Source organism: Hippoglossus hippoglossus, chromosome 6 (genome assembly GCF_009819705.1).
Source record: "Hippoglossus hippoglossus isolate fHipHip1 chromosome 6, fHipHip1.pri, whole genome shotgun sequence".
In the NCBI taxonomy this organism is placed as follows: Eukaryota; Metazoa; Chordata; class Actinopteri; order Pleuronectiformes; family Pleuronectidae; genus Hippoglossus; species Hippoglossus hippoglossus.
The window spans coordinates 1,412,383-1,428,405 of record NC_047156.1 but is presented as its reverse complement, the minus strand read 5'-3'; the positions used below and the strand labels follow the sequence as shown (position 1 = coordinate 1,428,405).

At 45.5% G+C, this 16,023-nt stretch overlaps 2 protein-coding genes across 2 annotated transcripts; one reads left to right on the top strand and one right to left on the bottom strand.

Moving 5' to 3' along the window:
* acd (ACD shelterin complex subunit and telomerase recruitment factor) lies at positions 1-2,102 on the bottom strand. Its single transcript, XM_034589281.1, has one exon. It carries the CDS (start codon positions 1,918-1,920, stop codon positions 199-201), a length of 1,722 nt encoding a protein of 573 aa, XP_034445172.1. The 5' UTR covers positions 1,921-2,102; the 3' UTR covers positions 1-198.
* A 1,237-nt stretch (positions 2,103-3,339) lies between these two features.
* Positions 3,340-11,267, top strand: gan (gigaxonin). Its single transcript, XM_034589279.1, has 13 exons — positions 3,340-3,450; positions 4,572-4,776; positions 4,960-5,074; positions 5,234-5,584; positions 6,209-6,277; positions 6,498-6,649; positions 6,849-6,970; positions 7,065-7,177; positions 8,380-8,529; positions 8,620-8,756; positions 9,569-9,703; positions 9,962-10,071; positions 10,165-11,267. Exons 2-13 carry the CDS (start codon positions 4,598-4,600, stop codon positions 10,335-10,337), a joined length of 1,806 nt encoding a protein of 601 aa, XP_034445170.1. The 5' UTR covers positions 3,340-3,450; positions 4,572-4,597; the 3' UTR covers positions 10,338-11,267.
* The last annotated feature ends 4,756 nt before the right edge of the window (positions 11,268-16,023 follow it).

The window sequence follows — 16,023 nt, the reverse complement described above, 5'->3', positions numbered from 1 at the left end:
TCCAGAAAAAGTAGAAATTGATTTACTCATTAGTTTAGTTATAACACAAATGAACTTTGTGTTATTAGACAATATTTATTTAGAGTAAAAAAGTAAAAACATATTTTTCTCAGTGCTTAAAACAAAACATATAAAACAAACTCAGCTGCAACGAACATGAACTGTCTCTGAACCTACGGTGACGTGACCTTGGTGCGGTCAGAGGTCACGGACACGTGGAGCGGGCTCTCTCGTCTTCGGAACCAGATACTTCACAGCCCAGTGCAGCAGAGACTCGCTGACTGGGAGTCCACTGAAGTCCTGCAGGTTCTGTCCGGACACCTGATACGAGTAAGAGAACGTCCGGCCGCTGCTGTGAACCGTGGGAGCTTTTCTCCAGGCGCTTCCTGCACTTTGACCCTTTGTGTGACCGCCGCCCCCTTCAGCCCAGAGGCCTGCCTGTGTGTCAAAGAGCCAAGATGGAGGGTCCCCGCTCACCTGAGCTTCCTCCCTCTGCTCCTCCTCACATCTCTGTCTCTTCCCGTACTTTCCGTCCTCAGCCTCCTCTCCGTCCTTCACCCAAATCTCACCGTCTCTGTCCTCGGCAAGGGGATTTCGTTGAGCTGTGTTGTTGCAGCGCTCGTCTGTGGGGGGGGACTTGTCTGCCGGTCTGGACAAAGGTTCTGCTGGACTCACAGGAGATGAGGATGATGGCGCCCCGGCGGTCTCAGGCAGGCTGGTCGAACATGGCGGCTGCTGGTACGGTGGGATGTCGCTGTGCTCTCCCTTGCTGTGCTCGGTTGTCTCCAGGCTGAGGGCAGGAAGTTGCGTGCTGGTCAACATGGCAGCGTGGTCAGGCTTGGATTCAGCGGCGGTGGGCGTGTGCGGAGCGGTTGTTGGCGTTGCATCTAGGGACGCAACAGAGGACGGCGGAGAGTAAATGTCCCACGGGTTGGATAAAAGTGTGATGTGACTGTCAATCACGTGTACGGTTTCGTCCTCTTGATCCACAGGAGAAGGGGAGACCTCATTGGTGTTGGTCTCTACGACAGCTGGCGTGGAAACCAGCGACTCTGCCTCGTCACTGGGAGGCTGTGTGGTCTCTGGGGGGTGTGGTGAATCTGACCTCATGTCCTCAGAGGCAGCAGACAGCTCACTCTGCCTCCTGCTGACCTCAGGTGGTGCCTGCAGCCGCAGAGCTTCCTCCTCTGGGAGGAGAAGACACTCGACAGGGACAATGAAACGCTTCGCTCCTTTGTATTTCACCCTGTCCACGTCCCAGCCGGTGGCGCTGCAGGGGGCCGGGTGGGTGGGCAGCGGGGTGTGGGTGGAGGTGGAGGGCTGCGGGCTGCTCGCTCCCACCAGCCTCTCCCGAACATCGTCCAGCACCGTCTGCACACAGTCGTGCTGCCACTCCCCCAGCAGCTCCGACAGGTCGAACCCCCCCTGGCTCCTCTGGGACTCCTGCAGCTCCGTGCCCTGCAGCGCCCTCCACGCCTGGATGATCTTCTGCCTGACGGAGGGCAGGGAGGTGCAGCACGGGGTGTTGTCTCGGACCGGACCCGCCGCAGTGGTGGCCAGCTCCCCCACCGACAGGAAGAACCGGCACCTGACCTGCTGCAGGGACACGTACAGCTGGAGCCGGTAGTCCCGGATGCACACGGTGGCGTTGACCAGGCTGGTGATGCACTCGCGGTCCTCCTGCTCCTGGAGATGCTCCCAGGCGGAGGCGGTGAGGACGGCGGGGAGCTGCAGCACCCCGTCGGACAGGAAGAGGAGCCCGGTGAGGCCCTCGGAGCTCAGAGCCTGGGACTGAGACATCTGACCCACCCCGATCACATGAGCCTTCAGCCGGCCGCCGCCGCCCGCCTCCCCGCTGCCGTAGCCCAGGATCAGGCTCTCGATCCAGGGGGTCAGCTGGTTCCGAGGAGCGCGAGGCATGTTTGGATCTGCACACTGTGCGTCTCCTGTTAGGCTCCGTCAGGGAAACGTCAACGACGCTCAAAGGTTCCTACATCACAACATCTCCACTGGAGCCAATGACGTTATTATTTTTATATTATTATTAAATCATATTAGTTTATTATTTTAACGCGATATATTTTGGTTCTATCGTTGGAAGATGCGCAAAAAAGAACGAGATCTGATACGTAACTGACGTCACAGCGTACGCTGGTCCTAATTTAGCTAGCATAGCATGTTAGCATAACAATAGCGTAGCATAGTATTGGCCTGATTCACAGACGTAGTTGCGCTCTGATCTTTGCGTAATCCTGCGTAAACTGTCTCAATAGTTACGTTAGTTTCAGAGTTTAACGGCAGAACGAAGTAACTCCTTCAAAGTAAAAGCACATGTGTTAGTTTATGAACTCTTTTTCACATTATAAAAATAATATTTACTAATATTTCATTACATGATGATTTTATAGAGATAATTTCACTATAATACAAACTAATATCTCTAAAATATACAACAACAGCACAAGTGGTTCGAGAGAGTATTGCTCAAACCGGAAACAGCCGTTTAGCGGAATTCTAATTTTTTAATAAACTTTATTTACAATCAAAGACTAACCAAGACAAATTTCAAATATGGACAAAAAATGTCATAAGCATAAATAAATACATCAGGAAATAAATAAAGTGGAAGGTGAAAAGGCTATTTCTGTCTTTATTCATTTATTAATAACATTTGTTTCATCTGCACATCACAACATGTCTTTATGTTTATGTACAAACAGTTTTACAACTTGCTTGTGTATCATCCTGCTCCACTGCACTTTACTTTATAACATTTCTACACAAACCACTACAGTGAAAAGTGTATATAATGTACATACTCTGCATTTTTATAATAGTATTATTCTTTTGTCTACCTCATTCTGACGTGTCTGCTGCTGTAACAACTGAAATTCCCCGACGTGTGGATCAATAAAGTATTATTATTATCTTATTTATTCATACTTATGTCAGCGTATGTCCTTCATATTCAAGTTGTCAACACGAGAATAAAATTTTAAAAAACAGACTGAGCATGAAGTTATGGAACATTGACAGACAACAAAAGCACAAAATTAATCAACAGAAAGAAAGAAAGAAAGTCAGGAAATAAAGTTCCATGCTGTCATAAATAAGCAAGGCATTTTTCATCTTTACATATTTTCTTAACTCATTCATAAAAAATTAAACATTTGTCTTCTATTTATAAATCTGCATCTGTGAATAAACTCTATATCAAACACATTTATGTAGTATCTAATACTTTGTTATATTAGTTTGTTTTTCTGCCTGATCCCTTGTTCCACCTCCAGTCCAGGTGGGGGCGGTAGTGCGCCTCTAAGCTGGTTCGCTAATAAACACCAGAGAAGAAGCAGTGCAGGCAGCACGCAACACTCACGTCCTCAGTTTCTCTGCTGATCTTCAAACTTCACGTGTGAATAACAACGACAGTAGAAACTTCTCCGTCGTCAGGTGAGAGACTCAAACTTGTCCGGATGAGAAACAACGATGCAACAACTTTAAACTCGTGTAGACAAACATCCGTCTGTGTTCGTGTGTGTTTCTGGGATTTAGCCAAACAACCGACGTTAGCTAAACTTTACCTGACGCTGACCAACCAAGCACCTAGCTGCTAACTCGGCTAACGACGCTACAGGCAAGTGCTCTGTATCCAGTGTGTTGTGCTAACTAGCTTAGCCTCCACGCACCAAACCTCGAGGAGGAGTGATTGTGCTGCTCCTCCAGGTGAGTCAGGGATCTAGGTGGCGTCCCAGTGACGTGTTGTAACTCAGGTGTGACGCACACTGAGGGTGTGGTCGTGTCAAGGTCTGTTTGTCATAATGCAAGTGAACACAGGGACAGAACGATGAAAGGAGTTGGACAAGGAGAAGAAGCTGCTCAGCTCAGCAGTGAACAAAGTTTAATTAAACAATACGAAACTATGTACGTTCAAAGGTGACTCCCCTCCCGTGAGCCGGATGACTGATCAGTGGGAGGGTTCAGGTTTCAAACCTCACTGGGTCTGTACCAGTGTAGAGAGTCGATAGGTGAAACCTCCACCAGTTTGTGTGTTGTTGTTGTCGTCGTCCCCTGAGTCAAAGTGTGAATGGCTGTTTGTGATGGAAATCTGGAAATACAAGAGGCTGGAAACACCAAATTTGTCTTTGTGTATTTCAATAGGGGCTTTCTGCAGAAAGGATCAACACAGGGATCTCAGAGTGAAGACGCAGGACAGTCAAATGCAAGGATCTTATATAGGAGGACTCAGGCTGTCTCTCAGAACCAGTTCAGACTGGTTCTGTAGGTGGAGGTTGAGAGAGGAATCTAAACACAGGGAACTGATTTACATGTGTTTCCTTTGGAGATAAGCAGACACACATTCTGTTCTTTGGAGAGTAAATAAGTGATAAAAAGGGTGTGGCAGTTTTCAGGTCAACACAGTTCAGACAATAAAACAGTTCAGGTCATAAAGTATTTGGACAGGTTGTATATGTGTGTAGATACAGGTCATAAAACGTACTTTGCAACTACAACATAGGTTTCAACCACGCTTCCAATTGGATCTATTTCTACTCTCTGTTTTCTGTAAACAGGAGTGATCAGAACCATTCGGGCGGACATGCCCAACTCGATTGAGCCTGGATCGAGGGTTTCGGACCCGCAGCATTCCCAGAAGCTGCTCAGAGTCCTTCGCGCCTTCTGGCTGGAGAAGAGCTTCCACGATGCTCTGCTGGTGGTTGATGGAGAGGAGCTTCCTGTCCAGAAGAACATCCTGGCTGCTGCTAGTCCCTACATCAGGTCAGAAGCTGTGCTGGCACCAGGTCAAGTCCCCAGATCTGGTCAAAGCACTTGTCTTTGTCCATAATGTTAAAGCAGCAGAATGGGCGTGTCCACTTTCTGCTGGGAACGATAAGAGGTTTCAGGTTTCCATTGTTTATAAATGACATGTTCTGTCATATTGTGCTGATTGTTTCCCGTTAGGACCAAGCTGAACTACAACCCCCCAAAGGAAGATGGGTCTACGTACAGAATCGAGCTGCAGGGAGTCTCCATGGCAACAATGAAACAGATCCTCGACTACATCTTCTGTGGGGAAGTGAGTGTGGAGCCGTGCTTTTTGTGCTTGTTATGTTTTAGTTGTTAAGGACAAGTAATTGTTTTCTTCTCATCCTAACATGATGTTATAGAGCTCTATTTGGTCTGTGTGGCCCGACCCCCCTCTGTCTCACTGCCTGTGTGTCTGTGTGTCCTACAGATCCGTCTGAGTGAAGAGACCATCCAGGACATGGTGCAGGCGTCCGACCTGCTCCTCATGACCGACCTCAAGTCGCTGTGCTGTCAGTTCTTAGAGAGCTGCATCACCGCAGAGAACTGCATCGGCATCCGACTCTTCTCTCTGCACTACTGCCTCTACCACGTCCACTACGCCGCCACCGAGTTCCTGCAGACGCATTTCCGTGACGTGGGGCTCACCGAGGAGTTCAGGGAGCTGCCCCGGGACCGGCTCTGCGAGGTGCTCGCCATGGAAAAGCTGAACGTGGGCAACGAGAAGCACGTGCTGGAGGCCGTGGTGCGGTGGCTCGCACACGACCCCGAGGATCGCAGGGTGAGTTCAGCTCAGCTGCAGCGACGCCGTGAGATTTAGGGAGAGATAGTGAAACATGTAGACGGGTGAGTTTGGCTGCCAAAAGCTGATAAGAAAAATAACTGAATGGATGAAATAAACTTTAAATGGGAATTTGTTTTATACATCAAAATCTACTTTAATAACAAACAAACATTAGACTTTGCTGGACAGTTTAATCAGAGCTGTCAGTCAAATCACAGCTAAGTTAGTTTATGAAGCTTTTATTCAGCTAAACGCTGAGTGACATTGATGTTGAGTTAATAAAGGATACAACGGGTCAAACTAAAAGGTTTATTTGTTAGTTTTGTCACCTTTTATATGTTTTTTGTAAACTTTGAAATACATGTAGTTTATAGGAAATGAGACTTCTAGCTTTACAACATGTGTGACACTGCACATTTGACTGATAGAGATGATAAAAATGAAACCTTTACATTAATTAATGTGAATTCGACGTTCACGCTGATGAAGAAGACGACGCAAACATTTCAAGAATCTAATAATGGATTGAGTCAGCGCTCAGGTTAGAATGATGTGTGTTTAAGTTCAGGTTTGTTTGATCCATAAAACCCAAAGTGATTCTTATTCCATTTGTCTTTGTAGGTTCACATGAAGGAAGTGATGTCTTCAGTCTGGCTGCAGGCTCTGGACCTGAGCTACCTGAGAGAGCAGGTAAGTGAGATGCACATTTAAAGCAACACTATGTCACCTTTACCTAGCAACAGCGCCCCCTGCAGCCACGTGTGATTAATTCTGTTGGGTCTGAGTGAAGAGGTGGAATGTGCTTCATGATGTTATGAACCGTGTGACAAAGTGTTTCACGTCCTTTATGCTGGTTTTGAGGCACAACCCTTTAGTAGCGTACCTCCTGTGCTGCATGGTATCCCTTCAGGCCATGGGGGAGCCTCTGATGAGGGAGGTGATCAGAGAGCACTGTCAGCCCGCACTGGCGGACGCTGGGCTGCAGGGCGAGGCTCTGCTCGCCGCCTTCAAACCCCGAGGTTACTCTGAGTGCATCGTTCTCGCCGGAGGAGAAGATCGCAAGTGAGTTTCCATTAGTAAAAATGAAGACATGAAGTATGAACAGTTTTAATGCAGAATATTCACAACATTGATTTTCTGTTGTGTGAATCACTGTGAGAGAAAAGTGCTTTACAGCGAGATGTCACAAACTGGTGCTGAATTCTTCCTCATCACACTCGACTCACATCCTGTTTGCACTGATGGATTTTGTCCTGAACAGAAGCAGGAAGACGACGGCTGCGACGCGCTGCATGTGTCCGCTGTACGACAGCAACAGGCAGGCCTGGATCGAGCTGCAGGCGATGAGCGTCGCCCGCATCGGCCACGGGGTGGTGGCTGCAGGTCAGGAAACTCACCTACCTCGTGTCCTGAATCAGGTGGAGCTAAGATACTTCCTCTTCAGCGGTCGGTACTGATGTTGTTTCCTGTCCGTTAGAGGGTTTTCTGTTCGTGATGGGCGGAGCAGATGAGAACAACACGATCCTGGACAGTGGAGAGAAATATGACCCTGACTCCAACACCTGGAGCCCCATACCCCCGATGCTTCAGGTATCTTCACCTCTTTCCTATTATATACTTATATTATATATAAAGATTTGATATGTTTATAAAACTGCAATACATTTCTTTCTGTCCAATTTCTATCTCTTGTTTTCTTACATTTTACTCTGAATTGTTTATTTCTCTTAAGAAATTAAAATGTGCTGCTGTTAATTACCTGCTCGTCATAAGAAACACTTTGCTGCAGCCATGTTACGGTTTATGCTCCCTTTCATTTAAAGACCACTAGGTGTCAGTATTGATGCGGTGGCGGTTAAGTCAGTTATTAAAATAAGTCTCCAGTGACCACATGAGATCAGATCTCACTAACCTGCTGTATATGCAAAGAAAGTCATACATACTGATGTTCTACGTACAGTCCTCTAAACAGGTCTGATTTTATCTTTCATCAAGATCCACAAACTATTCTCTGAGAAACAAAATGTTGAAAATCAATCTCACAAAGCTGGAGAAAGTTAAAATACAATCCTGGATCCGTCCCCTGATCTGGATCTGCACCAGAATGTAATGAGTTCTCTCCTGACCCGGACCACATCCTTCCACCACGTTTAATTGACATCATGACCTTAGTTAAAATGATGATGTAGAAGAATCAGGCCACACTGAGCCGAGCTGTCAAAGCAGTAAACAGACCTCGTCTATTTCAAGATGTGAATCTTCTCATAACGAGACACGGTTTAACGAGCGGATACGTTTGGATTGGAAACGATTGTTGGATGGATGGAATATTTTTCTTTATATCTTTTTATGTCATAAAAATGCCAAGAAGAAAATATTACCATCCATTAAAGGAGGGTGGAATGACGGACTCGCTCCCGTTGGAACTAGAAGAGGCCAAAAATGTAATTGTTTCCAAATCCTTGACGTTGAGTGAAGTATCACATTTCTTGAGTCGTGCGAGAGGCTCATGAGAGCAGAGCAGACGGAGCAAGATGGTTCCATCATGATCAGAGTTGGAGGACGTAAAATCTAAAGTTTGACAAGGCAACAACCACAGAGTCCTGGAGTCGTCTTATTCCTCTATTTCATACAATGATCCCACAGGCCAAAGAAAAACTGGTGAACATTCACATAAATATGAAAACTTAAGGAAGGTTATTCATTTAAAGACTCAGAAGCCGAGCATCTAAACGTGTAGTTGTGCGTGTGGGACGTGGCTATAGTTTGATCGTCATGTCACTGATGCGCAGGCTCGTCAGAACTTTGGCGTGGTGGAGCTGGACGGGCTGATCTACGTCCTCGGAGGAGAGACCAAAGAAATGGAGCTGATCACTGTCGAAGCGTTTGACCCTCACATCAATACGTGGAAGCTGCAGACCAGCATGACCATGATCCGCAAGGTGAACACACACTCGTATCATTGAAATCCAAAGTGTGAACCTCAGTCCGCACAATGTGACGTTTTCAGCCGTGTCTGTCTCCTCCCGCAGGTCGGCTGCTACGCCGCCATGAATAAGAAAATCTACGCCATGGGTGGGGGCTCCTACGGGAAGCTGTTTGACTCTGTGGAATGTTTTGACACCAAAACTCAGCAGTGGACCGGCCTCTGTCCTCTGAAAGAGAGAAGGTAAACACAGCCAGTGATTGGTCTGAGCAGCAGGAAACAAAGAGCAGCCGGTGATTTCATCGGTCGATTGACCGAGCCGCCGCCTCTCTGTCCGCGTCCCGTCAGTTTCCTTTTGTTATGACTTCCCGCCAATGACACCACAGTGACACAGACACATCAAAGTGTTGCTGAGGTTCATGAAGTTGCTCAAACGGAAGCTGTTGACTCACAGTGTGAATAATTGTGAGTCACAGAATGTGTCTGCAGTGTCGGGGCTTTGAAGTATCCTGCTTTTGTGTTGGAGCAGGGGAACGTCTCTTCCCGATTTCACTATCCTGGATTAGCCCTTATCCCGTTTTTGAGAAACTCGATACTTTGAGTTGTGGTAACTTGCTCTGTGAACTCTAACACGATGAACTGATCCCACCACGATCTCGCCTCCCAATGTTGGAATTAAGGTTGATAAGACACATCCGTTACGCAACAATGCCTCATTTTCAAAAGCCACCGAACAGGAATAAAGACGGCCTCTTCTCTAGGCTGTGTGGCTGTAACCATGGTAACGTTTAACATCTGAACACAGTTCGAAGTAACCAGGACACTTGTATTCATCATCTACACAATGATATGAATAACCAGTTCCATAACCATATCCTCAAAACTGGGATAAGCCTCATGACCAGAGAACTAGTGCGCATGTAAACGCAGTCATAGACAAACCTGTGAACTTAAGTTGTGAAGAAACGTTTAACAATCGTAACAACATAACGTATCATTAAACTTTGTCCATGTTTCTCACAAGCCTGTTAAATTCCTTGATATTTCCCCGTCAGGTTTGGTTCGGTGGCGTGTGGCGTCGGCCAGGAGCTCTACGTGTTCGGCGGCGTGAGAAGCCAAGAGCCTGACAACCCCGAGCAAAGGCAGATGACGACCTGCAAATCTGAGTTCTACCACGACGAGATGAGAAGGTTGGCGAGGAATCGTTAGCGTCATTTCTCTGCGTTTCTACGATGTAGAAATGTTGGATTTTTTGATTGTAAATCAAGATGGACGACACAGCTCTACCTCCTCCTACTATCCAGAACTGAAGCTCAAATATCACGGACACGAACCATCTTCCACATCTAGAGCCAGATTCTAGATAATGTTGGAAAGTGGAGACGTGTCGTCCGTCTTGATTTAAAGTCTGTGGATACATCTGATCTGTTCTGTTGTGACTGATGCAGGTGGATGTTAATCGACGACCAAACACTGTGTATCCAGACCAGCTCGTCCTTCGTCTACGGGGCTGTGCCCATTGGCGCCAGCGTCTATGTGGTGGGAGACCTGGACACGGGTCAGTTAACCAGCAGCAGGAATCAGTGGAGCTCTGTTACAGCAACGTTTGAACGTCTAACCTTTTTGTGTGTTTTTTTTCCTGCGTTTACAGGCACAAGCTTCGACTACATCCGCGAGTTCCGCCGCAGCTCCGGCACGTGGCATCGCACCAAGCCCATGTTACCCAGCGACCTCTCCAAGACGGCCTGCGCCGCGCTGCGCATCGCCAACTGTCGACTGTTCCGCCTTCAGCTGAGCCAGGGCATGTTCCGCATCCGGGTCTGATGCCAGGACCCCGGCTCGTCGACCCTGCGTCGTCTCCACGCTCCTCTACTTTTGCACACTGGTACTTTCTCCCTGTTGTAGTAGATGTATGAACACTAAAGTATTGTAATCGCTACATGCTGACGGTCGGGGGGGTTGAACCTGAGACCTTTTTACTTTATGACTTGACAGGACAAAAGTTCATCTTAACACATTTTTAACATTATAGGTCTTATTGCAATTTTATTGACCTAAATTATGTTTTTTCTTTTTAACGTGGAATTAGCACATTTTTAAAGTTTTATTTTAATGTTTTTTCGTCGTTTATAATGTTTACAGGTGGTTGGTGGAGGGTTTTTAACTGAGAACAACTAATGGTGTAGCTGCATGTTCGGTTCTGTTGTGTCGTACGAACGGTGGTGGACATAAACGATCCGGACGTTTACGAAGCGTTCACTCGGTTCCCTGCGCTCGCACTCGCCCTCCTCGTGCTCCAGCTTCAGTTCCTCTCGTCACGCTCATGTTGCTTCTGTGCACATGTGGAACATCTGCTCTCTGGTTTTTTTTTGGTGCAGCTCACAAACCAACGGGTGACGTCACAGCGGATTGAAACTTGGGCTTCGTCCACGCGACTCCGTTGTTTACAAACAGATCCACTCTGCCACAGATTCGTCTGACACGACTCTGATTCGTCAGGCTCCTGTCACATGACCTCCTTCACTAAGAAGTATGAACAAACATGGAGAATCAATGTGTTACTGAAGCTGTTGTCTTTGCTGACAGCGGTGGATCAGTTCAATTCTCTACTTTACAACTAAACAACTTTTTACATGAGGAGGAGACGAGATGTAATTCCAGTAATCTGATTACACGGGCAGAACATAGTCGTTTGGATGTAGCCTTGATCTGTCAGAATCCATTCAGAGGTCATGTTGGGACAAAGAAGACTGATGACAACTGTGTTATTTTCATGGTAACAATCACGGAAAACATCTTGTGATCCTTAGGGGGTCTCAGCCCCTTGTTAGGAACCTCTCCTCCTCCTCCTCCTCCTCTCTCCTCAGAACCACACTTCTGCTCTCTGGTCACAGCTCCCCACTCTTCAGGCCGCTCGTGAACAATGGATGGTTATTATTATTGATGGCCGTTATCCAAGACAAACTCGGCGCAGAAAGACGGAGCTGCCAGCAGCAGCGCCGCAGCAGACACGCTGGCGTTGTGCACACACACATGCGTGCCTGCGATCTATAGGAGTTCACAGGCGTAACCAAGGACTTTTTTTTTGTAACCATGATCGTTCCCCAACGTTGACCAAAGCTGATTTAATATTTTATAATGACAATGAAATTCCTCGATCTTTAAACAAACTTTAACAAACAACGGCTTTGGAAGAAACGCTGATGACGTCCTGCGGATCAGATCGTCAGATCAGAAAATGCAGACACGTCGTTCCGGAGCCAAACCAAAAATAACAAACTGTTCAAATTGCAGGACTTGCTGGTTCGGTGCCAGCGGCCATGGACCATGTTTCACCACATTTTCTGCACGAGTGTCACTTTAGTCCTAAACTTCCCACAGTCTCAGTGTCTGAGGACCATGAAGCCAGAAACTTCAACAGAGTAACAACCTGAGCTGTGCAGCAGATTAACAGACAGAAAGCAAACCACAGACTAGTCCCAGCATGCATTGCACACGCTGATTATCTATACATGATGTGAAAGATGATCTGAGGTTGGATTCCCGAGAAAACTCACAGGAAACGATGGTGTGACTTGTTTTTGAGACAGTTTCTGCAGTTTCTCCGTCACTGAACGTTCACTCAGTGAATATTTGCAGACCAGCGCCTTGACGGGATTGTCAGTTGTTATCATTGTCCGAGCTGCCGGGGCTCAGCCCGTTCAGAAATAGACGTCACTGCAAGCGACACCCTCTGAGCTGTCGGATGCGTTGCTGCCTCTGCGACCTTCGACCTGGCTTTCCAGTCAGTACAGTTTTGGCATCTCTTGACCCCGTTTGTTCTGTGTGAGTTCCAGCTGCTGCTGTCTGTCCGCAGCTCCTGTGTAGACACACACACACACACACACACACACACACACACACTCGGAGTGGAGCTCACGGAGTCCTGATACAAACACACCTCATCATATTACAAAGCCAACACACCGCACACACACATCAAACACACAGTGTTGGAGCTGAGGTCTCACCAGTGAAGACCAACACCAAGTCTTTAAATTATGAAGTAATGCAACACTAAAACATGACTAAATGCTTAAGAGAGAGGAGTGCGATCCCATATGACCTCACACCGGGGGAGGAAGTACGAAACGCCACGTTTCAATAACATGTTTCTTCGAATGGACTGAGTGAAAAAGTCCGGAGCGACTGTGTCATACTTCGAGGCCCCCTACTGACGCTTCAAGCCATCACAGATAGTAAAAGAACAGAAAATGTATTTTACACAATATGGTCCCTTTAAACAAACACTGTAAATAATGAGTCGTTGTGTGGACAACTGAGAAACCTGTTGGTGTTGGTTTGGTGTTATATATATATAATAATTTCTGCTCAGACTACAGTTTTAATAAATGAAATTCTAAATTCTCACGGTGAAGTTGACCAACGTGATCCGACGTCTGATTACTGCAGCATCACGTTCCCGTCGCTGGTGACACGTCACAGCAGCTGAGACGATGTCACGTCACCTGATCTTAATTCAAACATCCTTCATTGATCGGTTCCACTTTTCACGGTCGACGGTTCACACTGAATACTTTTCCTCGTCACTCTGAACTCGATGTTGAAGCTTGACTGTGAATGTTGTGCTTCCTTATTTTTTGCACATTCCATAGTGTGTAATCATTTACAGTAAATACTCCAATAAGTTTCTGAGCTGCTCTGTGTCCTAAACACTTGTTCTGACACGAACACCCGATGACTGTGTGTTGTGATACACTGGAAAACACAATAAGGGAAAATAAAAGCAGTGCAAACTGACAGTGGACGAGTTTTAAAGTTATGTCATGAAAGACGTGAAGTGAGACATGTTTCAGTTTGTACTTTTGTAACTCGTACGTGAGGAAGTTTTGTACGATCATGTGTCACTCAGTTACGTCAAAGGAATTAAAACCTTTAAGTGTTTTATCTTCTCACGTTTGTTTCTGTTCTGATACTAAATCTGATCAATTACTCAGGAAAAGATTTCATCTGTTACAGACACCTTTACTGTCTATTAAATACTTTATGCTCATACTCTATACTTTATACTACTGAATATATGTATATGTTTATTTAGTGTGTATATATATATATATGCTTACATATACATAGTACATTTACGGACGTGTGCGTATACATACACACAAGCTGAATAGTGATAGCTGAAACGTAGCTGCTTGACCTTTCACCTTTTACATATAGATACAAATACACATATCTGTACATGTATCTACATATCTACTGTGTGTGTGTGTGTGTGTGTGTGTGTGTATATAGATATATCTATAGATATATATAGATAATTTAAAGACTGTCGCTCTGGTCCTGTGGTCCATAACAACAACATTAGGGATCATCCTCTGGGGACCATGAATATCCATTAAAATTAAATGATATTGAAAACATTACAAAATGTGTTGATCCAAACAAGGGATTAACAGAACTGGATTATCCAGCGTGACCAGGACGGAGGTAGAGTCCAGCTGACCTGGGACCTGTGACTGATGTGAGGAGCAGTGCTGACGGGACATATTCAGAATTTACCACAGAAGAAGTTTACGTTGAGTGAACTTCATCCAGCGCCTCGTTCATACGGAGGGTTCCTCTGATTAGATGTTCGTTTAATCAGCAGTTTGTTACAGAGCAGAATGTTCCTCACCGGATGTGTGAGGAGATGTGAGGAGATGTGAGGAGATGTAAACACGTGTCACAGGCTCAGCTGATGATTAGATTTCCTCTTTCATCTTCTTCTGCTGTCACAGTCACAACTTGTCTGGTCTGTTTTGACCCGAAGCTTCTGTTGTCTCGTGTTTTAAATGATAAAAGTTACACGGATTCACTTTCAATCCTCATTTCTTGAATGTATTTCATTTTGAAAAGAAAGAAAGTATTCTGACAACCTACTTCAGGTCCAGTAAATTTCTTCTTTCTTCTTTCCTCTGATCTTAAAATATAAAATATATTACCTACAAAAATTTAAAATAATATATTACAATTTTGCTGAGTTCATATTTTGTCTCTTTTGTCCCTCTGAATTATTTCAGTTTATGGTTCTAAGCTTATCAATTTAAATCTTGACATATCTTTGTATTGATTAATATCAATCTTACTCACAAATTAAATAAATACATTTTTAAAATTGTGTTTTTTCTGGATCTCCACTGATTCCATGTTGTTTGAATGAAATTATTTCCATTATTACCTAATCAGAGCCTGTTTGTCTCGGTGACCGGTGACACACTCGTTCACTGACTGTTGTAATATCAGGCTGCCGGTGCGTCAGGCGGTCGTCGTGTCGTAACTCGTCTCCTGGCGGTGGAGCGGCCGGAAGGACGGTGCTGATGGGGGACGATGGAAACAAGGAGAAGATAAGAATCCTGGAGGACGTCTGTGGGACATCCTGCTGGGAGCATGAAGAAACCCCTGAGCTGGTTGTTGTTGAGCGTTGGGACCCTGGAGATGTGAGACTGAGGCCTGATCTCAGATCTGTCGCCCTCACGCTCGGTCACAGCCTCGCTGCCTCAGGCTCATTCCTCCGGGAGTTTCAGACGCTGATGTCATCACGTCAGATTTTTCCAAAAGCACTCATGTGTTTCAGACATTTTGGACATAAGGGGAACTTTTCAGTTTGTATTTGAAATATCCACATTTTACATTCATCCATCAGCTGGAGGATAATCAGTTCAATTTTATTCAGTTTTATTTGTATAGCGCCAAATCATAATAAACCTTATCTCAAGGCTCTTCACACACAGGGTCGAGACCTTAGAACATTTTCATAGAGAAACCCACAGTTCCCACAATGAGCAGCACTTTGGCGACTGTGGAGGAAAAACTTAAGATTATTAAAGACATAATCATAAAAATAACAACATAAAAATGTGGATAGTTTTAATGTTGTGGTTGATTATTGTTAAACTTCATCTCTTCATGAAATTAAACTTCCTGTGAATCTGCGTTTTTGTGTTTTTAGAAACGGACGAAGAGACGATAAGAATCAAAGCAGAAGTTAAAGAGGAGACATGAATTGTCTCGTAGTCTTTTGTACAGACTTGACTGTGGTTCTGGTTGGAACATCATGTGTTCAACAACATGAGGGATCGTCCTCTGGGGGCCATGAATATCCATATTTAATATCCGTGTGAACCATCACTTATTGTTTTACTTTGCTCTGCCGCCCGTAGGACAAAAACATTCCCTCCGTGTCCAGTTCAGCAGCTCAGACCTGAACCTCAGGTTTTGTTCCTGTAAAGTCCTGAATACTTTGATGAGCTAAAAGTACTTTGTGTGTAGTTGTGTGGTGAACGGTGTGTAGCTGTGTGAACACAGACGATGATGTGTCTGATAGTAGTCGTGTGAGACGAGGGACCAACTGGAACTGGATAGTGACCAGTTGGTGAGCAGAGATGTTTTTAAACTGTGAGAACTCTTTATTTGGCTCCGATCACGTTGGTCCTCATCAAGCTCTGTGACCTTTTCACATGAAACA